Below are 24810 nucleotides of genomic sequence, written 5' to 3'. Positions count from 1 at the left end.
CATTGGATCCTCAAAGATTCATTTTAGGAATATGATTGAGAGGGGGGAAAAGGATGGATCCTATCTGAATGCAATGCAAAGGACAAATATATTACTTTTTGTAACTAATAAAATTTCAAGGATGACAGCAAATTTCTGATTTGCTTTTCCTCCAGTAAAATGTCTGCTTTGAATTACCCAGAAAAAATTATTCTTTCTGCCAACTTGTTTCAATTCCCTGCGTAAAACTATCTACAGAGCATTGTCAGAGGTTTCCCATAGAAGTTCATTTCAGATTTCTCAACCATTGGAGGAACACACACACACACACACACACACACGCACACACACACACTTTCCCCCCTTTTTGTAGCAGGCAAAGGAAAACGTACTGGATTGGTAAGGCTTGTGTATGGCGCTTTCCCTTTCTTTCTGAAAGCAGAGACAAGTATTAGTCATCAGATGGGGGGAGGGAGAGTTTTTGGTCTCACCCGGGGCTGGTGTCCTGTTTTATGTATGCAGGCCCGCCCTGTGTGTAGGCGGAACCGGCAATAGCCGCGTGATGTGATTTAAGAGGTGCTGGAAATCCTGCCTGTCCAAAAATAGCCCCCGCACCAGCCTATTGAGTTCAGGCGCAGTGTCCATAAAACCCTGGTTTTAGTGAAATGAAACTGCCTTTTGCAGAATGTTAACCCATCACGTCTCCCATCCTCTCAGCTCGAATCTACTTCTCAGAGATAAAAACTGGCCCTTGAAGTCATGCACATAAGGGTGAAGGGTTAGCAAGGGCCAAGGCTCAAGGTAATGATGCAAGTCTCAGAAGCAATTCTGCACAACCATGAGTGTTGAAACTAAGCCCCTTCCATATTCATTCAGCCAGGCAGCCAGTCTTCTTTTCGAATCAATAGTTTATGGAACATGACATCTCACACAGTCCTCTTTGCTGGGACCCTTAAACAAAACAAGAATAATAACTTATGTTTGGAAGATGTTTGTAGGAACACAAAACTGCCAACTTGTCAGATCTGATCCCAACAACAACCTGGTGAAGCTGACTTCCCTCTTACTATTCTCATGTGGGAAATGAGCAGAGTCTCAAAGAGGTTAACTGCTTACCCACCACCCACAGCTAATCATGGCAGAGCCCATATTAGAACCCAGGCATTCTGACTCCAAAGTCAAGGTCATGCTCTTGGAGACACAGTTCCTGTAGTCAAGCAGCTAACAATTGAGTTTAACCTGTTTAGCAATTCATCTAAACCAAAGAGCACAACCCCGGGAGTTTTCTCCAGTGGTGTTATTGAGAAGGTGTTTCCCTTTGTCTTAAAGTTTCTGAAAGAACTGTTCCAAACCCCAGCTTCCAGCACACATTGCCCTCGGAAATTTGAGTTAAGTTTTATCAGTCATTCCTCGGGCAAAAAAAAAAATCCCCACTTAGAATACTGACCACTTTGCACAAAATTTTAAAATACAACAAGAAAACAAATTAAATTAAGGTGCAATGTTCTCTAGAAGGCCTTGGGAGCTAGGGGTGTTTTGAGAGTAGTAGGAAGTGGGGCTAGACCTGATGCGGCATTAGGAAGAGATTGCGCAGTCCAGAACATCTATATCCAAGCTCATCGACTTGCTCCAAAACTGAACACACACATACACCTCTGTTCCTTCAGCCATTTGGATGAGCCACGGTTTTGTAGTAACTCTAGCTCATTCCGTTTTAGTCATTGTAGCTCTAATTCACTTCTACCCTTTTCTCCCCAAGTGCAAAGTGCACCAAGTTGAATAGAATTATGTAAATTTCAGACTTAGATGTTTTCATTTATCAGCCAAATAGCCCTGTTCAAATGCCATTTCTTTTATGAAATCTTCTTGGAATTCCTTAGGCAAATTCATCTTGCTGTGTTATACCGTGGTGGTTTGTTTGTGTCTGCCTCCCGTACTTCCTAGTGAGTGGCATGAGCAGGAGAGGCATGTGTTATTCATTCCCTAAAGACCCTGTGCTCTATGCTAGCAATTCCAAGCTATTTTGGTCACATTTCCCATCAGCTAAAAAAATAATTGAGCATTTATTCTATGTATGTTGTGTGTGTATACAGAGAGATAAAAATGTACGGGAATAGAAACAAATTACCAATATTATAGAACATCCTCAAAAATAAAAACAAAAAAGGACAAAATAAGGATAAATAGAATCAGGAGCTCTAATATTTTTCCCATCCTGGTGGCTAGTCCTGCGCATGTGTTGGGCTGCATTGAAGACCAAAGCCACTGACTTTAGCACACAGGGGGAACAGAATAATGTTTGTGAAATGGCTAAAAGAATGAATGAATCCTGTCCTATATATACAGTCTTTGGGGCACATTCAGTACTTTCTGTGGCACCAGTCACTTCTTAAGTTAGTGAACTAGCACTTTGCTTTCCCAGTCTCTGAAGCCACTGGCTTGGCGTGAGGAGGGCTGACTGATGTTACCCGCCATCGCAGTGCCTTTACAAGGGACACCTGCTCAATGTTTGTGGAGGTCTGTGCGATTTGTGTGCTAACTATTTTTTATTTAATTCCAGTCTTCAACCTGGAAAACAGATATGGAAATGAGCAATTCTGTTAGCATAGAATAGCAAAGAAGTTTAAAAAGTGCAGCGAGGACATAGAGCAATGCTTAAAGCTTTCTGAAGTTTTCAGGGAAAAGTTTTAGGAAAATGACTTAAAAATCGAATGGGGGATTTAGGAAGTAATGAAGGAGGGGGAATTCTGGGCAAAGGACTCAGTCCGTGCAAAATCCGGCAGACATAAGATGGCACAGTGTACCAAGGAAGTCTCCGCAGTGGGCATCCTCAAGTGCAGGCAGGAAAGTGGAAGGAGCAGCCAGCAGTGAGGCTGGACAGGTGTGTCAAGGTCAGGTCATAGAGGTCTCGGTATGCTCTGCTAAGGAGTGAGCAGTTTGGTCCTGTGGGTATGGGAGCCATTGAGGAATGCACAGCTGGGAGTAATGTGAGGGGTGGAGCTATTAGAATTTGTGTGCAGGAAGAATTCTCTGGGAGGGTAGGGGGTGGTACTGTTAAAAACAGTTAATTGCTGTATAGCATTTCTATTGTACCTATAATTTATCAGCTGTTTTACTATAAAAATAATACATGTTAATTTTTTTAAAATTGGAAAATATAGAAAGAGCATAGCCCATATAATGGTGGGTACTTAAAAAGTATCTGTAAAAAATTCCACCACTCAGAGTATGCTTCTTTCTAAACAATAGGAATTATATAATATATGCTTTCTATCATGTCATTTCCACATATGATGTTAGCCTATTTCTAAATCCATATTCAGTGTCTATATAATAGAAAGCATGTCTCTATTTAATAATTCATTTAACCAATCCCCCTTTGCTAAATTTAGACTATTTACTAATAGTTATAACCCTGATTGTTTCCTTATGAAAATTTTCAAGAAGTGGAATTACTAAGTCAAAGTATATAAATCTTTATAAAGCTCTTGACACAATGTCAAAATACATTCGAGACAATTTGTGCCAATTTGCATCCCTTCTAATACTTCCAATTTAACCACATCCTCTTCAACTGTGTATTTTTTATCTTAGTCAATTTGATAAGCAAAAATTGTAAGGTTGGGGGGCAGGAGGGAGGGGGGTAAGAGATCAACCAAAGGACTTGTATGCATGCATATGAGCATAACCAATGGACATAAGACACTGGGGGGTAGGGGAGGCCGGCGTATTGTCAAGGGCCGGGGGGAAAAAAAGGACACATGTGTAATACCCTTTGTAATGCTTTAAGCAATAAAAAATTAAAAAAAAATTGTAAGGTTGGGCCCCGGCCAGTGTGGCTCAGTTGGTTGGGTGTCATCCTGTGCACCAAAAGGTTGCCAGTTCGATATCTGGTCAGAGCACATGCCCAGGTTGTGGCTCAATCACCCAGTCAGGGTGCATGTGGGAGGCAGCTATTCGATGTTTCTCTCTCCTTATCCCTTCCTCTCTCTCTAAAAAATCAATTAAAAACATAAAAAAATTATAAGGTTAGATATTTAATCATATTTTTATTGTCTGTGTTTTGTGAGTATGGAATTTATTAAAGTTAAATGATTAGGTAATTTTGTTTTCAGATTTCTCCTGATAATGGGAGGGGACCCTTTATTGTCTAAATTCAGAATGGGGTATATTTGCTTTAAGTGATTTCAAACAGATTTCACATGCTGTGAGGCAATACAGAGAGGAAGAAGCCATCATCGGCCCTGCACAAACTCAAGGTGGACTGCAGATGAAGGGTGCACGTGCAAGACTGCTAATGAGGGCACATCTTATTAGCCTGCAGGAGGGGCCTCGACGGAAATGTCAGTGAGGCCCTGGCAGTGGGACCCAGGAAGAGTGATCTCAGATAAGGACATCTGGGAAGGGTTGATGCAGAAGGCTCTTTGGTGTGAGCCCTTCCAATTTCTAACCTCTTCTTGGCTCCTGTGTCAGTGGCCCTCAAAGTGGCACACATCAGTCACCTGGAGAGCTCATTAAAATACAGTTCCAGATCCCAGCCACAGTGATGGGATCAGGGCATCTTCAGGGGGTCCAGGAACACACCTGTGAGCAAGTATCCAGGTACTTCTGAGCCTGCACTTGGAGAAACACAGCCACACCTCTGTCCACATGCTTCTCACAGGACCAGAAAAGGGTCCATCCTCCTCCATGATGAACTCGCCACCTGTACTCTGCATCCCCCTCACCACCCACCCAGACTGGACTGTGGCTCTGCCTATTCTCACCCCTTCTCACATGTCCCAGAGTTCACCCATTCATTCATTGTTTCTTTCCTTTTTGAGCACTTGTGCTGGGCACTGTTCTGGGTGCTGGAGGGACAGACATGAACCTGCCATCAAGGGACTCTGTCAGTGGTGCTGCCTGCATGCCCACATCTTTGTCTACAGCTGCTGGGAAAATTAGAAAACCTCCCCTGACCACACATGCTTCTAGAGCTATGAGCAAATGGCAAACAAGCTGGAGGGAAAAGGAACAGAGTGTAAGCTCAGCTCTGAAATACTTATTCAGGGGTTTGAGGTTTGCCATGGGTTACCAAGACATGGAATAAAGCCTGAGTTTTTGCTGCATATGAATAGTCACTGAAGATAAATAAGACTCTCAATGAGACCTCTGTGCAACTGATGTCTCTTACCTGTTTTAAACTCTGTATCGTGTTACTTTCAAAGTGAAATCCAAATTCCTGTCATATGTCCTTCAAGCTGCTGGTGGCCTCACTCTTGGTTATCTCTCCAGTGTCAACTGTCCCTCAGATTTGGGGGTAGCATATTCCGCCACCTGTCAGAGCTATTGGGATTGAGGGTTCTAAGTCTCAGATCCTCACCAGGTCTCAGGAAAAGAGAAGTTCAGCTATTTAGAGTTGAGGCACCAAGTAAGGATAAAATGAGTAAGCATGCCAAGAATATTTAAACATAAAAATTTGAGCTAAAAAACTCTCCATCCCTCTAGTGAAGAAGAGGATTGGGAATGAAGACTGGGGAGGAGCGGAGATGCTGGGTGGGTATCTAGTAGCATCAGCTAGGTGGTGAAAAGGCATATTGTGAGGCAACGGAATATGGTGACGAGGAGCAGGACCTGGAAGCAGATAGCCTAAGTTCAAATCCCATCTCTTCTACTTACTTGCTGTGTGATCGCCAGGCCTCCATTTTTTATTTATAAAATGGAGTAATAAAGAGCACCCACCTCAAAAGGAAGGTGAGAGTTAAAGGAGCTAGAATGTCTAAAGTGCAATCCTGAGATTATTTTAGTGCAATTGTTGGAACAATCCTCATCTGGCACATAGTGTATGCTCTGTAACCATTGTGTGTCCTGAGAACCTACTCCTACCTGCAGTCTACTCCCAGAGCTTGATAGCTCTGGCTATAAACATTTGAGAACACTTTCAAGCCAAGCAATCAGTAACCCTAAATACACCATTCTAATATTTGTTAAATGAGTGAATATACTGTATATGTACATATGTTGGGGATTCTGTGAAGGGACTTAAAAGAAGAATCAGATAAGAACCTGAACTTCCCAGCTCCTGAAGGAGACAACCGGTGTATACAAATATTTCCAATATGAGAGAGTTAAATCCCTTTGGAAAGATTTGAAAAGTTGTTGGGTTGTTCAGTTGTAGCGTTCACTACAAGCTAAAAGAACTAAGAAGGACTTCAGACAGGTGGGAACATCTAGGGACTAAGGAAAAGATCTGATCTAAGGAAAAAGATTGTAAGAAAAAAGACTGCCAAGATAAGAGTTGAGTGTTGCTCATCAATACACATCGAAAGCTAAAATACCTCTGATCTTTCTAGGTAACTACAGGCCTGGTGCACGAAATTTGTGCACTGAGGGGGAGGGGCCCTCAGCCCGGCCTGTGCCCCCTTGCTGGTTGAGGCTCCATCCCAGAGCCCGGCTTCTGGTTGAGCAACACTCCCCCTGTGGGAGCACACTGACCACCAGGGGGCAGCTCCAGCATTGAGCGTCTGCCCCCTGGTGATCAGTGCGTGTCATAGCGACCAGTCATTCCGCCATTTGGTCGATTTCAATATTAGCCTATTATTATATAGGATTCTTCCATAGGTTATCACATACAGCTCTATGTGCCTTTATGCATTTCTCTGGTATACAAAAAACTAACATGCTACTTAATTAACAAGAGAAGTTTAGCTTTTTCCTTCTTTGGAAGAGTAATCCCAACAAATGTTTCTCAAGTAGAGGCCTGTGCTTTTTGACATAGCATGTTAGATGCTCAAAATGCTCATCTCCCTTGGGAAATCCATCACATTTCAAATTACACATGTCTGTTAAAGCACAGATCTGTTGTACCTGCCCTGTATTTATTATTGTTGCTTCTGAAACTTCCTTACAGCCCCAAAGAGGTCTTAATCCCTGTCAAATGCTATTACGTTACCAACTTTTATGTAGTCTTGAAAGGGGCTGTTTATTTAGTTTCGGTGACTCCTTGTTACTGCCAAATATTATTTCATTTCAGCACAGATGTAAGAGGTCCAATGACTGGAATTATTTTACAGCCTTGACATTGTCGAGAGATGGATACCAGTTTAATTATGGACAGCTGAAAATGATCTAGGAGTCACCTGCTCGGGAAATTCATCATCATTACAAACTTCTCACCAAGCTGCAGTCTGAGCACTTGCATAACGTTCCATTGGTGTTAGGCAGACAGTATGATCTATATGGAGCCTGTATCTTCAGCCACCTTTACATTTATGTACAGACAGCTTAACATTGCTTGATTATTTTCTTTTCCTTTGCTCGAAGTGAGGAAACATGTTTCCGTCATTTTCCGTCATTCCCATTCTTCCCCCCCTTTCCGTCTCCATTGCCTTCCTCCACTGCTACTCTACCCTCCCAGCTGTTTTCCCAATTATGCCTTGTTAGAAATTATTCATTGCTTAGAGAATGTGAGTTGCATAGACTAGACGTGTAAAGGATCAAGTAATGTGAAGACTGCAGTATAGCTGGCACTCAGTAAATGCAGAAGGAATGAAGGAGGGACGAGAGTGGAAGGTACAGGAGAGGAGACTGTGAACTGCAGACCACTCTTCACACAATTCCTCTGTCTCAGTTTAGAAGAAATTAAGAAGAGTAAACTGCCTCCTTCTCTACTCTCCTATTTCACGGTGCACCATAACAAAATACGTTCCTACACTTTCTCTTTTTCTCTCTGCTTTCCCCAAAGGGATCCTGATTGTCCTTGTTAGAGTACAGAGAGGGTGAAGTGAAAGGAGAAGCCATGGTCACCCCAGCTGATAATAAATTCGGGTCACACTGTCTTGCCTGTCCGGGTGCACTTCACTCCATTCCTTTTCTCTCTCCTCCACTTCTGTCCTGGGTGTGAGGCTAGTAACAGTAAGAGCTCATTTCAGTGAGGGTTTACGGTGCGTATGTTACGTACCACACAGGTCTTTTTATGTGTTATTTCATTCCATTCTCAAGGCAGTCTTATGAGATCAGCAGTATTTGTGTTTTCTTTCTGTAGGTCAGTGGTTCTCCACCAGGGATGATTCTGTCCCAGGGAACATTTGTCAGTGTCTGACGATAGCGTTGGTGTTCAGAGCTGTAGAAGCCAGGGGTGCGCTAAACATGCTGAGATGCGCAGGATGACCTCCTACAAACAGAGACTGTCCTGCTCAAAATGTCAATGGTGATGCTGTTAGGAAACACTGCTATAGATGACAAAGAAGGGAGTAGCAACTTGCCCAGGCTCCCAGTGGAATTTTCGAGGACTGGAATATAAATTAGCCTCGCTTCTGCGTGATGCTGCGCACAGGTAGCCATGGCTCCAGCGCCTCTTTATTGTCCCTGTAGCTCTAGTTCCCAGCATGCATCCTCCCATGTGAGGCACCTCCATGTCTGTGGTCCTTCTCAGTCGTTGGCAAATCCGGCTTTTTCCTCAAATGTGCAGAATCAGGCTCATCTGATTCAGGTTCTTTGCTCTAAACATTGAAAATGTTATAACACACATCAGGGCATAGTTCCTCTGGTTTTTAATATTATGGGCAGATATAACATATAATAGCAGAATGCACAAATAAATAATGATGCTACCTAAATAACGAACTTGAAAGATGGCACATATATTACCCACTCTACTTTGATGAATAAATTATACAGATTTAATCTGACAGGTGTTTAATAATAAACATAATACCTTCTGTTCTGCAGGATAATTAGGGAGAAATGGTAAATAGCAGAATTACTTTTAAGGTGCCGATCAAAAATGTTAGTAGTATTCTTCTCTTACTATTAATTCTTCAATATCCTCAAGCTAAGTTTTGATGGTGTTTTTAGATACTGAGTATCTTTTAATAATTATCCCAAAGGCAGCTGCGCACATAAACACAATAATCTGTGCATACATGTACACAGACACTTGTGCACAGATGTGGGTATGTGTACATGTCACACGTGTGTGTGTCAAAACACTTTTTTCTCAGCTCTGTGCTAGTCTAGACTGAGTTAAAGTTATGGATTCTGCTCCTGTTTACTGAGGTCTTTCTGTGTCTAAACCAACCCTAAGTCATGGACCTAAGAATAATGGGTTAAATATGAACTCATATTTTGCGCATTAATTCAACTACTGTGCAAACACTATGGACACCCTCCATGCAGGACCCTGAAACCAGATTATTTTTAGGAGAACTGGTGGCTATTTGGAGCTTCTGTAGAGAAAGTCTTTCTTCATCCCATCGCTCTCCATCACCCCTCCCTTCTCTGCCCCACACAACTACATCTTTCCTCCTCCATCACCTCTTTCCCAAGACCTGTTCCAGACAAGAGAACTGCAGATCTGAAGTCTTCACTCTTCCTCAGAACTCACCTGGATTAAACATGCATCCTATATATATACATACATATATAAGCATGTGCACATATATGTTTATACATATACACACTTGCACCCATATACCCATTGGGTTTCTAATATGTGGGGCAATTCTAAGTGTTTGTCCAGGCAGATGCTGTGCTTACTGCTAATGTGGGGAGGAACCACCGGGAGGGGGGATGGAAGAGGGGAAGGGAGGGCACAAGTGTCTGTGGGTGGGCCTGACACTCAGGCAAGGAAAGAATTTGGCTCATTTGCTCTATTTTTGTTGGATTAGATCATTAGATAATATATATGGCCTAAGTCTTTGAGCCAAGTAAGTGATAAAGAGGGAAATATTTTTATTTCTTAGTGTTCTCAAAATCATAAACTTTTTAACAGGAAAAGGACATCTACCTCAAACTAGGATCTTCATTCAGCGCAGCCTCTACTGCACTCTCTGAGCTAAATTTTCTCCTACAGCCCTCTTTCCTGGCCTAGAACACCTCCGGAAGCCCGGCCTGCCCTCCACCCAGCCCTGGCAGGCCCCTTGGCCTGGCCTGAGTAGGTCCAGGAGACACATACAGGCTTCGCCTGGCAACAGTTCTTCTCCATTTTAATGAGTCTCATTTGCCCATAAGATTCTCTCTCTCTCTCTCTCTCTTTTTAGTTTCTGACTCATGCCAGGCTAATTTATTTGGTTTTTTGGTTTAATGAACACCCAGGTTTTTTTAAAAACCACTTAGGACTGTTTTTCTGCCTAATTCTAAAAGCCTGGATTTTTGTCCACAATTATTCCCCACCCCTGACTGGCTCACTGCTCCCATTTTCTCTTGTAGCCTTCATCTTCCCAACACCTACAGCCCTTGTCAGTTTGCTTCCTAGTGCGCGTGCGCTCACACACACACACGCACACACATGCACACACTCAAACACATAGATACACACATGCGGATACACAAAGGAACACTGGTACACACATTTACATTGATGAGATCCTGGACAAGTGACCCTTACGATGCTGGAGGTTGAAGGTTTGATTATTTCAATTAATACAAGTAAGACAAAGGAGGGGAAGCCTTTCTGAAATCTTATGTGAAAAGTGTATTTCCTCTTCAATTCTGTCTCTTCTGCAGTTCTTTTGTTTACTTTCCTCAAAGACTTTTGCTTCAAATCAAAGGTCCTCTAAGGATTTGTTTTTCATCTAAGACTAAACTACTGGCTCCTGATTGGGTGGAATTGTGACTTATGGAGTGTGAGAAGAAAGAATTTTCAGTGGAAATTAATTTGCTTTTCTGCCTCTCCTGGGATGACCTAAATATCATAAACATTTTCAGTCTCAAGTTTTGAAATCAGCAGACTTTCACTTTCATTCATTAACCCAAGGATCCACATGTCATCCCTTTGGGGGAAGCCCAGAGAGAAAAGACGTGTGTGGGAATCACAGCTCCTCTGAGTGTCCCTGGGGAGGACAACATGCTCAGAGTCTGCCATTGCTGAAGGTGCCCAGGAGGTGCCTGCCTTCCTCCAGGAGTGTCAGGGCATGGAGTCTGCCCCCAAGGGGCTGCCCTGGGGCCGTCCCTGCCAGAGGGACCACCCATCCCTCCTCAGTGCTGCCTTGCACTGTCATTGCCCTTACTCCATGTCCCTGTGTCACGAGAACATGGTGCCCAGCTATTCCGGTGACACTCTTCATCACGAATCTCCCCATTTCACAGTAGGATATCACTGTTATTTTGATGCCATACCAGGTTTTTGTTTCAAACCCAGCTCTCGACAGACAGTTTTAGATGAACCAGAGAAAATTTGTACAGCCAGCAAAATACCTTTCTCTGGGGATGTTTTGTGCTTTGAGTACATTTAAACACAGTGAGGTAACATTCATGGACTCATAGAGACCTCGGGAGAGAAAGCAACTCCAGAGACATCCCATTCATCACCATGACGCCAGGCAGGCTTCACCTACACCACCCCAGACATAGGTAAATATCCTGTTTTCACAGGTCATCAGGAAAAGAGACTCCACAGCGCTCCTGGGTAACCCATTCCAGTGCTGACTTCCCTTCAACGATGTTGTTATATTTGTATTACAGGGAAATGTCCCCTACTCAACCGCTGTGAGCTTCAAAAACCCAAATTTGTATATTTTGAACCACATGTCACAAAGCAGCCTGATTGTCAGCACACTGTTTAGCTGGTATTGAAAATGCCATTTAAAACCATATACATCTACCCCTGGGCTTGGACCTAACTGGACAGCTCTAATTTTACAGTCAACGCCTGACCGTTCATTCCCTGAGGACTCTCTTCCTCTTGAACGTGGTCCTAATTAGATGGCGAGGTTCTGCAGGGGTGCCTTTGTCTTCCTGCTCCCAGGAATCTCAGCCATCGGGTCCCTTTCTCTAATTCGTGTTAGTAGGAGAACTGCTGTAAAAAGCAAAGAGCTATTTCACGGAGGTTGTTTGCCAGACACTCGCAAGGCTTTCTGACACTTGGTTTATTCCTTAGGTTTTTAGGAACTGCAATTCCAAGGAGTCCTTTCCCCGGCTTCCCCCCTCCGCGATGCAATGCAGGAAACCCCGGTATGCTCTCCAAGAGGTCCAGTTACATTTTGGCCTGAGATAATCCACAGAGCCTTTGCAGTTAGAAGCAAAATAGCCATCTCCCTTTCTTTCAGCTGTTTCCCTTGGCAAAGCGGAAAGTCCTAAGGCACCGGATTGGCCAGGAAAGCCCTGACCAAGAGCTGGTAGGAACCTCAGACAGGACGCAGCCCGATGAGTTGCAGTGCGCGCCGTCATTGTCTGGGACGGAGGGTCTGAAATTGACACCATATGCGCCCGGAGGAGTAATTGCTCCAAGGGGGGAGAAAAGCAACATGTCAGAACATTTTAGTAACACCTAATTCATCCTGGGGTTATAAATAAGTCTGATTTTTGCTTAAAAACAAAAGTCGAAAAAATACTTTGACTAGACTAACTTTTGTGACAGTGCTTCCGCTGAAGGTGAGCTTTATTAGGGAGACAACACAAGTAAAGAGAAACACGTAACAACTTTTTTATGGTTTATTTTATGTGATTTTATTTTTTTGCAGTAAATAAAGTGGTTATAGGGCTCCAAGGAAAAGGGCCCAGATGTTAGGGAGTTGTGTGACATTTAGGGGAAACAAGCTGTAAAATGTGGAGTCATAAAACAGGCTGTCAGTGCCACACATCTGGACAATACAGCTGTATGTTCCTAGTGCTGTCGTCACCCAAAGAAAACTCAATAACCTTATTTCACCCCAATTAGGCTGCATACCAACAGGATCAACATTAAATTGCAAGGGGGGAGGGAAGCAACATTCGCATGGCGCCTCTGTCAGTCATCTTTTATCTTTCATTCCAATTTGGTCACTCAAAAATAAATGACTGCTCACGTAGCCATCCCCATTATTATAAAACCCTGTTTAATTTATAACATACTAATAAGTCAAAGTTTGACGGTTCGGACTGTTTGCTATGCCAGACAACAGACTTTCTGTAGCGTGAACCTGACCTACCTGGTACCCTGTTACGAGCCCTGCCTACCTTTCCTCTGCCCATTTTGGAGCATTTGAGTCTAGCCCTATTGGGGGAAGCTCCCCCTGCCCTGTTGGGAAAAGAAATAAATTTTCAGACAACCCAATTTAGTTGGAGGATAAATGCCCCGCTCTATGGCATTGATGCATTTTTCCCCTAATTTTTTTGGCCAGCAATGAGGCACCTTTGCAGTAAGGCAAATATTACAACACCAAAATACCATTTCATCTTTTCATCACTGACAGCTTATGCCATAGGCTATGAAATGCCACCTTTTCTAATAATTGTGTTCCTTCACAGGTGTTAGTAGCAGCAAAACTCATTATGGGCAATGGAGAGAAACTAACCTTACCACTGATAGGGAAACTCTTGAAATTTCAACTTCTCCAGATTAAACTTAAGGACCAACAGCGACGGGAAAGTGAAAAGAAGGTACTGTACCCTGGTGGGTTTTCTAAAGACGGCAAGCAGCGAGTGAAATGGGCCAGGTTTTTCTTTCTCTCTCTCTCTCTCTCTCTCTCTCTCTCTCTCTCTCTCTCTCTCTCTCTCTCTCTCCCTCTCTCCTTTCCATTAATATTCACCCTAGGATGTTTTCCCATTGACTTTTAGAGAGAGTTGAAGGGAGGGAGAGAGACAGAGAGAGAGAAATTTCATTGTTGGTTGCCTCCCGCCTGTGCCCTGACTAGGGCAAGGATCGACCTTGCAACTGAGATATGTGCCCTTGACTAGAACCAAACCCTGGACCCTTCAGTCTATGGGCTGATGCTCTGTCCACTGAGCAAAACCAGCTAGGGCCACGTCTCCTCTCTTCACAAGCCGACCATTGTCACCTAGCACATTTAGCTGTTTATCTCAGCTTCTTAGAGAAAAGGCTACACAAGGCTCTATCGGAGAAATTATATTTCCTCAAAGGCAAACCCATTAAAAATAAGTTCCCTTATGTAGAAATATGACAGTATCCAGGGCCTGTGCCTGAAGTCATTTGTATGGCAGTCTATTTATACCTAGTGACAAAGAGGGGGACCAAAAAGAGACAGAGAACCAGGAGAAGTAAATATAAAAAACTGAAAAACCAGCGAAATTAGGGTCCTATGTAAAATTTACCACATGATACTCAACAGGAGTATCTATTAAATAATCGGCTACATCTGTACCTTCATAATAATCTGAATATTTCAGCAGCAATCCATCACTTCTGTTTCCATATTATACGTCTGATTATTTCTTCACATGTAGACTTTTCATTTAATTAGCCTTTGGAAGTCAATTTGTGTGTTTTCCAAAGATTCATCTTTTCATCTGAAAAATATTTTAAAATACTTTTAGTAAAGTGATGCCAGGTTCAAATCCATTTGCTATTATCATTACTCAAAATAAGAGATGTTTTTCTTATTTTTTAAATCATGCTGAAATATTTTGGGAAGATCAGATGCTCCTGTATGTACATATATAACATGTGCCTGTGTGTATGTTTGAAATGGATTTACATATTCGTTGTCCTTTTATGTCCCTAAAAGGAAGAGGTAAAATCAATTCATGTAAGAAGACAAAGTGACCATGTGCCAATAATACCTTCTTCACCTTGGCAAGACCCTCAAATCCAGGTCTCCTACTTGAATTGGTCTCTTGACAGGATAATTGTAGAACAAAATAATAATGCCGCCGTATATTTGTAATGTTGGGCTTTATGTTTTTCAAAGAGATTTCTCATATAGCATCTTATTAACATGGCACATATTGTCCTCAGGAAATTTCTACTCATATGAGCACAGGCGATGGTCTAGTTTTCCACCTATTGAAGCATTTTCCATCACGTACAGGAGACTTATACCTTAAATACTCAGAGACGTTGGGACTTGGCAGAAGAAAAATTGGAAAATTTGAAACTATAGAAACATCTTTTCTTGCCTTTTTAAATTCCAGTGTCACATGGGAATCTGAATTAGAAAAAATAGACTGTGAGTCCTGGAACATTCCTGCACCTTCTGTTTGCTTTGTGCTTTTTCATAGCACCTACAAATAGATCTAACAGGCTAAAGAATGTCAGTGTACTTACTTGTTTGCCACCTATTTTAAGCTAGTAATTGTTTTTAATAGGAATAGATTTTAGACTTAAGTTAACAGGTTTGAAGTAACAATAAATGGAATATCCTGAAAGCTCAAGAAATGTTTTTAAAGCTAGCCAGGAGCAATGATATAAAAATATTTCTGAACTGTTATTTTGCTCAGCATTTCTTTGAAACGTGAACTATAATAATATAGTTAAAAATTCTGAAGATATGGAGATAATCTTTATTTGTTGAAAAGTCAAGAGTCCTAAGGAATTTGGGGCTTGAATTTTAGATTTATTTACATATTATATATAAGTAATAGATGCTTAAGAGAACTCTGAGCAATTAAGAGCCAACAATTACACAATCTGATTTGATGTCTTCATTAGATCGGGTTCCCAAAATACCAGCCCCAAATCCTCGTGTTGCAACCATATGAGTAAGTGATGAAACCTGATTGGAATGGAATACTTTCCTTTACTCTTGGTAAAGGCAAGATTAAGGGTTTTTTTGAGGGATGATATAATCTACGTTCATTTCAGCAATACTGCCCAACAGGTCAGTCGGGACAATTGAGATTAATGTTTGTCAGCCAGGGAGTTTGGCAGAAAGCAAAATAAATATAAAGTATGTAAAACTGACACCATGCTGTGGATTAGAAATTGAAAAACAGAAAAGAGGGCTTTACCCAATTTTCTTCTCTTTCCTAAACCCAGGGTAAGATTCTGAAATTCCTACAGAGGAGTGTGTGTCTCTTCAGGTTTTTAACTTCAATGTGAAATCTATGTAGATGTTTTCTTTCAAATGCTAATTATATTTCTTACATCTGTACATTTTCTGAAAAATTTTTAAATGAAGGTTTAAAGTATCTCCAGAACAATAATTATAGAAAATATTAGGGGAAAGCTGTGGACAAAATTTAATAAAATTCAGATCCTGTTCTTTTCCCTGAAAGAAACAAATATAATGTATCACTATATATTTGATCCTGTTTTATTAAATCTTTTCCTAAAAGTAAATGGTAAATAATATAGTTTCAATTGCCAGGTACAGTAAAAACTAATTTTTTAGATTCCACTAATTTTAATAATTTATAACACTTTAGTCTGGGCTCTGCTTAACATCTCATTGGCTTTGACCATGAAGGAAATTTGCTGGCTAATGAGTAGTATAAAAAAATAATAGAAGAGAAGATAGTTCTTAGAAGTAGAAGAACAGTTTTGAAGCCTTTAGCACATGAATTTCTGGGAGGCAATCCTTGCCTCTAACTGCAAATAAGTTGAATATATTTGAAAACTTTATCTATTTAGAAATAAACTTATTGATTACTTCTCTATGAATACCATGAAGGAAATATATATACTGTATTTCTTTAAATATATTTTAGCATTTCAGAACTTCTGAATATGACTCTTTTACAATTAATCTCAAACTATGTTTTATTGTATCTTAAAATGTGAATAAGTATGTTTTGCTTAGAAATAAATTTTCCCATCACATCATTATCTCAGCATTTATTTTGCATTTTTAGTTCTTATCAATCTGTTGTTAATTAACACACATTTATTGAAACAAATATTTAGAAAACATTGTAGTGGGAATATATATATTTTCATAATGTTCTTTATAATTTTAAAATAAATTACTTGGTTTCCATTCTGAAACCTGTTTTCATTTAGCCATTATCTGAATATGATAGCATCATTAACAATTTTACTTCTTTTTAATTCTAACTTTTCTGTTATATATTAATTATAAACATTTATTTAAAACTAAAATACTTCATTGTGATTCAAACTATATTAAGAATTTAACCAACAGAAAATATTTAATCATCAAAAAATACATAAAAAATGGCTATAATACAAAAAATTAACAATTTAATTAGTCAAACTAAATCTAGTTTTCTGTGCTTTGGAGTTGAGTCAAGTTCAGAATATTTGAATAGAGTTTTGGAAAAAAAGCAAATATATTCTAGTTGTGCTTTTAATTTGTGTATTCAAATAACCAGTCCATATTTTCTTGGATATTTTTAGCATCTTTTTATATAAAAGCAGAACAGTTCTTTCTGGCTTATATACTTAGTACAAGTTGCCTTATTTCCCAATGTACTAGGATGAAGAGAAAATATATATACATGAAAGAACTATGGAGAGAGAGTATTGGTAAACTTTTCTTAAGACAACTCAAGATTAAAAGCATGTGAATTTGATAAGATGTGACGATAAAGCCTCAGACAGCCCCAGTCTGCTCATAACAGCGACAGAGAAATGGGTCACTTTCACACACATTTTCCAGCTTGCTCCAGCTGAAACCCTGAAGCACTGGAAACCAGCCAATGTAATGCCATTGTGTGTGTGTGTGTGTGTGTGTGTGTGTGTGTGTGTGTGTGTGTTTGCTTTAAAAGAAAGACCATAGGGACATACCAGGAAATTATAGGCTGGTTAGTTTTGATTTAGTTGTGGTTAAAATATTCAGAAACTATTTCAAGAAATCAAACAGAGGAAGAGCAGGAACTTGGTTTAGAGGGACTCTGCGGATTTAGGGAAGGCGTAACTTGCCTCACTGGCTCGGTGGAATTCTTTAAGGCTGGTTATTGAAATGGGGATACTACCATCAAAACTGGGATCTAAAAAGCTGCAAAATCCAACAATTCATGACAAATGACTCACTGGCTGGCAATTCTGTAAAATAAAAGTGCTTTGCAAATTGGGATCCTTTAATTAATAAAAAACATTTTATAGACTTCATGAAAAATGTGCAGAAACACATATTTAAAATTGAGCAGTATTTTAAAATACAAATAGCTACAATTACAAAAGCTAATAATAATTAGCTACCATTATTGACTGTTCGGCACTATACTAAGTTCTTCACACAAGCTATATAATTTAATTTCTTAAACGACTATGAAGTACAGAGTAGTATTCCCAGTTTGCAGATGGGGAAACTGAGGTGTGAAAAGTTAGGTAACTTTCCCAAGGCTGAATAGCTGCTCAGAGGTGGAGCTGGAATTCAGATCCAAAACTGTCAAACTCTAAAGACCATGCTCTTACCACTCTACATACCCCTCCCCAGTGTGTCTCGATATTAATGCAGAGTGGTTGTCTTGGCTCAAAACCAGTAGAGTGCCTGCCAGAGATATTTCCCTGTGACAGCAAAGGCTCTATTCAGTGATCTGCCAACAGCCAGCTGGTTGCACTAATTGCATGCATACAGCATCCCAAGGTTAAGTGCAGAGACAGGTCATGGAAAGTAACTAAGCTCAGCAAAGATAAAGACCACTGAGCTAACTGACCACCAATTCCAAGGGAATCCTGACTTCATTTCCAGTCCTGTCCCCACCCAGAAATGACCTGGTCTCTGTGGGAATCTCTTAGAACTAGACTTTCTGAATTATTCTAAACATTCTTGCCCCTTCTCTCTACCCTTCTGGATATTGAGGTAAAACAGTGATGTTCAACTGGTGTGCCACAAGAATGTTTAAAACATGCAATACCTAACTGCTTAGTCAGGGGCACTGACCTCCTTTCCCTTAGATTGTCACATAAAATAATGACAATAGCCAACATGACAATAGCTGTCTGGTGTGAATGAATCAAAATAATTTTTTGGTCAGATTGGGAAAAAAAATATTTTTTGATGTGCCACAGAATTTTGGTAATTATTTTATGTGTGCCATGAGATGAAAAAGGTTGAAAATTGCTGAGGGATAATAACATTGGCTGATCTTGTTGCTAAAGCCTCTGAATCTCATAGAGTCCTCCAGGAGACAGACATTAGACAGCAGACCCACCACCTCACCACCACTACTGCAGGCTCCTAACTCAGTCCCATCCATTATATTTTCTGTTTGTCAGGAAAGTGAGGAGGAGAGCAGAGGGCAAAGAGTAAATATAAAATAGAGAAACGGAAAAACGAAATGTTCATAATGCCATAACCAATCAACAACTTGGTATAGTCTTTTGTCCTTTCTGTGGATTAGTTTCTTTATATAGCAGCAATCATTGTAAAAAGAAATTATTCAGCTTTTTAAAAATTAATATATTTTTTACTCCTTACCACACAGCATTCATATGTATTAATTTACTGGTTGTATAATATTCTATGGACTACCATAATTTTCTTAATTATTCCTCTATTGTTGAGCATTTCAATTATTTACATATTTTTTCAAAAAAAAACAATGTTTTGATGAACAACTTTATAGTATAGAATTCTTGATTTTTTAAAATAATTTCCTTAGAATAGGTTTATAGCAATTGATTAATTGAGCCCCTAAACGTCCCCATAACCTTGTGTATCCAAAACAGGTTCTAGATCCATTTAGACCCTGTTCTCCATTTTTTTTAAAAAATAGTCCTCTGGTCAAATGAACTTGGAAATCACTGTGTTAAGTTTTGGAGATTTCATAGCACATTAGCTTATGGGCAGTTTCAGGAAAATAAGTCTGTTTAGTCTGTCTTTCAAACTTACTTGACACCATACATTTCTTTCAGCCCATCTCTTGTCCTCTCACCTATGACTAGTAGAATAGATTGTTTATGAAGTAGAGTGATATCTTGACAGAGAATCAGAGTAGCATTCAGGACACAGAGCCAGTTTCTCATAAGCCACATAATGATGGAATGGCTTAGTCACATAACCTCCATGAGTATGGTCTTTACCTACGTCCTTAATAATATTTGGTGGGAATCTTATGATAGAACATATAAAACACACACACACAAAATTATATACAAATATGAAGAAGCACTATTCACCAAAATAATAAGATGAAGTTGAGTGATGTACCAATAGTTCCACTGAATTTTACCTTCCATTCATTGTGAGGAATAACAGAACAAATACATCAAGGAGTCATTTAGAATAAAATACAACCTAAAATATTTGAAGTATCAAATAACTACGCTGCCATGTTTCAGACAGGGAGAATTTGTATATTTCCCTTTAAAAAGTGAGACTAACAAGATTAAGAATTTTTAAATAGGTGTCACTTGATACTCAACTGAGTACATCAAATGTTCATACTATTTTTGGTTGTTGCTAAGACAAGAACTCACCATCTGCTATGTAGCTTAACTGGTTAAGAAATCCCTGTGCCTATCCAAGGCCTTCTCACAGTAGGAGGCACCAGATGCTTTTTGTACACGTCGCATTTTAAATAAAATGTACTTTGTAATGAACTTGAGTCTCCCTTCATATGCTGAGGAACAGGTATTCCCTAAACATGGTGGAAAGAGGGTCCTTTTGGATACACCCTCCGATATTTTTGTCTTGAATTGGCAAGAGTTTGCCTCTGAGTTCTTCAAGTTGTGAGCAGATCACCGTAGAATAAATAGGAGTATGCATGCTATGTTAGCCAGCAGTGAAGAGGGTCAAAGAAGAAGGGTAAACAAATAGTAGCATATGATTTAGGAGGGGCCAATTTTCTGAATACTCTGCTATTTAGGCTCACTTTGCCCTAACCTGCCCCTAAATTGCAAAGCATAAGCTCATATGTCCTGGAGGGGCTTATTCAGAATGAGAGAGAGCTGAGGAAAAGGAGAGGAGATGGGAGGTGACCTTTGTGTGCTCAGAGCTTGGTAATAAAAGGATGCTTTACCTCTGGACCAAAGTAGAATTCTAGAGGTTAACAGTTGATCATTGTCCAGAACCCGAGGGTCAAGGGGACTGTCCTGGTTCAGTTCTCAAGTATGGGGGGCGAGAGGAGTAAGGAACAAGAGTAGGAAGACCGCCCCTGGAGTCAGCCCTGGGGGAGAAAAAGGGACTGGGTAGGGCAAAGAACATGCTCTGAAACCTCCCAAGGGCTTCTCTGCCTGGACCTGGCTCCTGGGAAGACAAGGTGCCTCCCTTTGCTTCTGTTTCTACCATACAGTGTCTGCACCGGGCCTTCTCACAGCAGAACGATCCAGATGCTACCATGCAGTGTAGATATAACTGCTGTACCTGGGAAATTCTTTACAGAGTGAAATCCTGCCAACTGAAGATGCATCATTGTTAATGGAAAACACAGAACACTGAATTGTATAGAGAAAACAGTAACGATTATATAAAAATGACGCATAAACATAATTTAAAGAATGCATTAAATAGCATCTTCCTCTCATTTTCTCTGGATGATGGAATTATGGTGATTTTTGTAAATTCTGTATATCTTTCCCAAATTTTCAGGAATGATATTTTTTATAATTTAAAAAAGTTATTTAAAGAAGTGAATCAACATTTGTAGATATTTTAAAATACTTTTGTGAAGGAGGGGGGTAAATATTGAGACAGTCTCCTAGCACCCACCCCTCCGCTCCTCGTGCATAGATGTGCCTCATCACCACTTAAACTCAGCCAGATCTCCACTATCCTGGCCTGAAGATTGAATAGATGAGTAGACAGTGATTAACTGAAATAAACTGAGTCCACCTGACAGTAGAAAAACCATTGCTTGCTCACTGTATGATTTGGAAGAAAAAATGTTCTCTCTTTTCAGGCCACAGAAGACAGATTTAAGGTAGAAAAGGATGAAGGGAAAGCGAAAACTCCCAAGGAAAAGAAGGCCGCAGAAGCCAAAGCTGCCAAAGGAAAGGGGAAGGACCAGCCTGAGGCGAGCACAATAGTGAAAAAGACCACCCAGTTAAAACGGAGGGGAGAGGAAGATGGGATCAAAGTTTACATCGGTCAGTAAGCTGCTCCTCGTGTTGGTTGCCTTTCACTTCTTGCCTTATCACCTACTGAGAGCAATTCCCCAGCCTTTTCACTGTTTATAAAACCATAAATCATATACTACCCATCACCCCCTCGTAGAAAAATAGTTCTATTTGCAATTCATGTATGTTTTCAGCAAATATTTATTTAGCACCTGTCTTGCTATGGGCACATTTACATAATACACATAAAGGATGAAATAATGAGTGAGCTGTTGTGGCACTGGGGAGCTTACTATCTTGTTAGGAACGTTTTTTAAAAGGCAGACATAATTATAAAGCAAAGTAAAAAGTGGTTATTGTCATGAGTGAAATACAGTGGTAAAAAAATTAGACATTAATGTGGGACTCGGAGCTTCCTGGCCTCAACTTCTCCAACTATCAGTGTATCTTAGAGAAACTTGAAGTTTCTTCCTTTTTAGATTGTTGGTATAGAAATGATTTCAATTAGATAGCTATGAGCAATTCATTGCCACCTTCCCATGAGTCCAATGGAGCTACCTGTTGTTATTTGCATAGCATGTAAATGAGATGGCAGGCCTTCCCATCCCTCACCCCATGTCTATCTCTGCTCAAAATGCATTAACTAGGCTTAGAAGCACTGACATGGATTCCATGGGCAATATCAATGCTGACTTGTTTAGTGATAAAATAAAAATCATTACCTGAGAATTAAAAGTGTGTGCACCTATTGCTCTATTTTAAAATTGATCTTAGTGGGATATAAGGTTTTCAGTTACCATCCACTCTCAATAGCTGCTAGCTGCTGCCTAACCCACACTCAGCATTCACACCTATTGACATAAATACCCGGAATACTTTGGTAGGGGGCATGTCCATATTCAATATTTCCCTCTCCTGTAAACACCTCTCCTTATAAAATACCACAAAGCTGCAGCTACTCGTAATTCAGGAGTAAATCCAGATGTTGCTCAAAAGAGATTAGAAACAAAAAAAAATCACAGCCTAAACTTTGGTGTTTTTTTTAAACAAAATCCTAAGCACACATTTTCCATGACCACAGGCCCTGTGTGTTTGTCCTCCTATTACACCTATGTCTCATTTGCAAAAGTGATTTAATATTTTGTAAAATGGCTTCAGCCTTCTTACTGGAAGGGCAGTAATGAGAACCAGTTAGGACTGCATTCCAGCCAGCTGGACTGATTTTGGCAAGCCAGGGGATTGTAAACGCATACATAATGTACACAGCCATGGAACTGGCTGAGTGCAACCTGTTCTTTTAAAGTGACACCTCCTTTTCTTTCTGGTATTGTGGACAGATGACGAGCCAGATGATGGTGCCCAACATTACATTATAGTTGTGGGCTTCAACAATCCTCAGCTATTAGCGATCATGACTGAACTCGGCGTTCCCATAAGCAGCGTGATAAAAATATCTTCGGAGAATTACGAACCTCTGCAGGCACACCTGGCAGCAGTTAGCCAGCAGCAGGAAGTTGTTCTTCAGCCAGAAGGTATGCAGCCTGCTCCACAACTTACTGGGTCCTTCAATATTCCCCGCTGTCCTTAAAGTACAAATGCACGTTTCTGTCCAAAACATAGTCATACCTTACATACGTTCTGAAATCCTTTCAAGACTTGGATTCAATGTTTATTCTGCTTGCACTAGCCAGGTGTTGTAAATTTTGCAAATTAAAATCATCTTCTGTGTTTATATCGCTACACAGCCACAGAGAACATAGATGGCAGGTCAAAAGACTTGGTTATCCAACTACATTTCTCTGGCACATTTGATCTATAACTTTTACCTAGAGCATGGGGTGGGTAGATCTGCTGTAGAGAATCCATTCTTCCAGAAGCCACAGTCACCAAGTGGCCCAAGGGAGATCATGGCCTTGGATGCTTGCTGTGCTTTGCTCCTGACTTATTGTGATTACGCAGAAGGGGCACCTTATATTCCGAGCGTTAAAGTAGTGAGTTATGGGATGAAGCCCTCACCACACTACCATTCAGTCATTGGAGCCTGGAGCTCTTCATCTAAGGCAGTGGTTCTCAACCTTCTGGCCCTTTAAATATAGTTCCTCATATTGTGACCCAACCATAAAATTATTCTCGTTGCTACTTAACAACTGTAATGTTGCTACTGTTATGAATTGTAATGTAAATATCTAATATGCAGGATGGTCTTAGGTGACCCCTGTGAAAGGGTCATTCGACCGCCAAAAGGATCGCGACCCACAGGTTGAGAACCGCTGACTAAGGGCTTTGTGCCTGACCACCTCTGTGGGAAGGAACAAAATGCTGCTGCATCCATTAGACGATAGAACTGGGATTTGGTATATAAGCCCATGTGACCCAGAAGTCCAAGCTCATTCTGCCATCTACTGTTACTTTTATTGTTATTTATTAATAATACCATTTGCATGATGTTTTGTAACTTACGCAGCTACATCCCCTTTTCTATAACACTACATTTTAAAAATTCCTGTTCCAAGTAAGAAATTGCTGCCACTGATGATGATAATAGCTATCATTTATTTGATACATGTAATGATTCATATAGTTTTCAGAAATGTGCTTCATTTCCATTTTCCCAATAAGGACTCTTTGCCTAGAGGCAGCTATTAAGTAAGAGTAGAGATTCAAACCTAGATACTTCTATTTCAAAGATATTTGTAACATTAAATAATTCATTCTTGGAGCCAGTGGTGGTGGTGGTGGTGGTGGTGGTGGTGTGTGTGTATGTGTGTGTGTGTGTGTGTAGGGGTGTGTGTGTATGTGTGTGTGTGTGTAGGGGGGAGGGGAGGAATGCTGCATAAACTTCATAGTCTCTCTATACAAATTATTTAATTTATAAAAATAAATAATAGAAAAATATTCTTTAAGTAGACTAATGAGATATTGGTAGTAGAGCCTATTTTAGCTATAGATATAATAAACATAAGTATTTTAAATTTTCAAGTGTAACTATGTGGAAAACTATCATTATTTTATAGTCAGAGCACAAATGCCCAGAGAAGCCAGTATTTATGTTAATATGACCAAGAGTTAAGTGAGGCATAAATTGGTGAGCCAGTTTGTTTTTAGCCATTTGGGAAAGAAGAACCAAATTATTTGCATTTGTAACTAGTTATGCAGCAAATAAACACTAACTTGGTCAGAAAGTCGTTGAACAGTAAAACTGCTCCTATACAAATGCAATGTGAAGTGATAAA

At 40.2% G+C, this 24810-nt stretch overlaps 1 protein-coding gene across 1 annotated transcript in view; it reads left to right on the top strand.

The window, feature by feature from the left end:
• SPAG17 (sperm associated antigen 17) overlaps window positions 1-24810 on the top strand; it is a 130592-nt gene that overhangs the window by 26792 nt on the left and 78990 nt on the right. The window contains exons 4-6 of the mRNA XM_023761250.1: window positions 13186-13317; window positions 21421-21607; window positions 22915-23109. Of these exons, the coding sequence (XP_023617018.1) occupies window positions 13186-13317; window positions 21421-21607; window positions 22915-23109 (514 nt within the window). The remainder of the gene's footprint in view (window positions 1-13185; window positions 13318-21420; window positions 21608-22914; window positions 23110-24810) is intronic.

Source organism: Myotis lucifugus, unplaced genomic scaffold (genome assembly GCF_000147115.1).
Source record: "Myotis lucifugus unplaced genomic scaffold, Myoluc2.0 scaffold_203, whole genome shotgun sequence".
NCBI classification, from domain to species: Eukaryota; Metazoa; Chordata; class Mammalia; order Chiroptera; family Vespertilionidae; genus Myotis; species Myotis lucifugus.
Note: the sequence above shows the minus strand (reverse complement) of the source record. Positions and strands in the feature narration are given on the sequence as shown.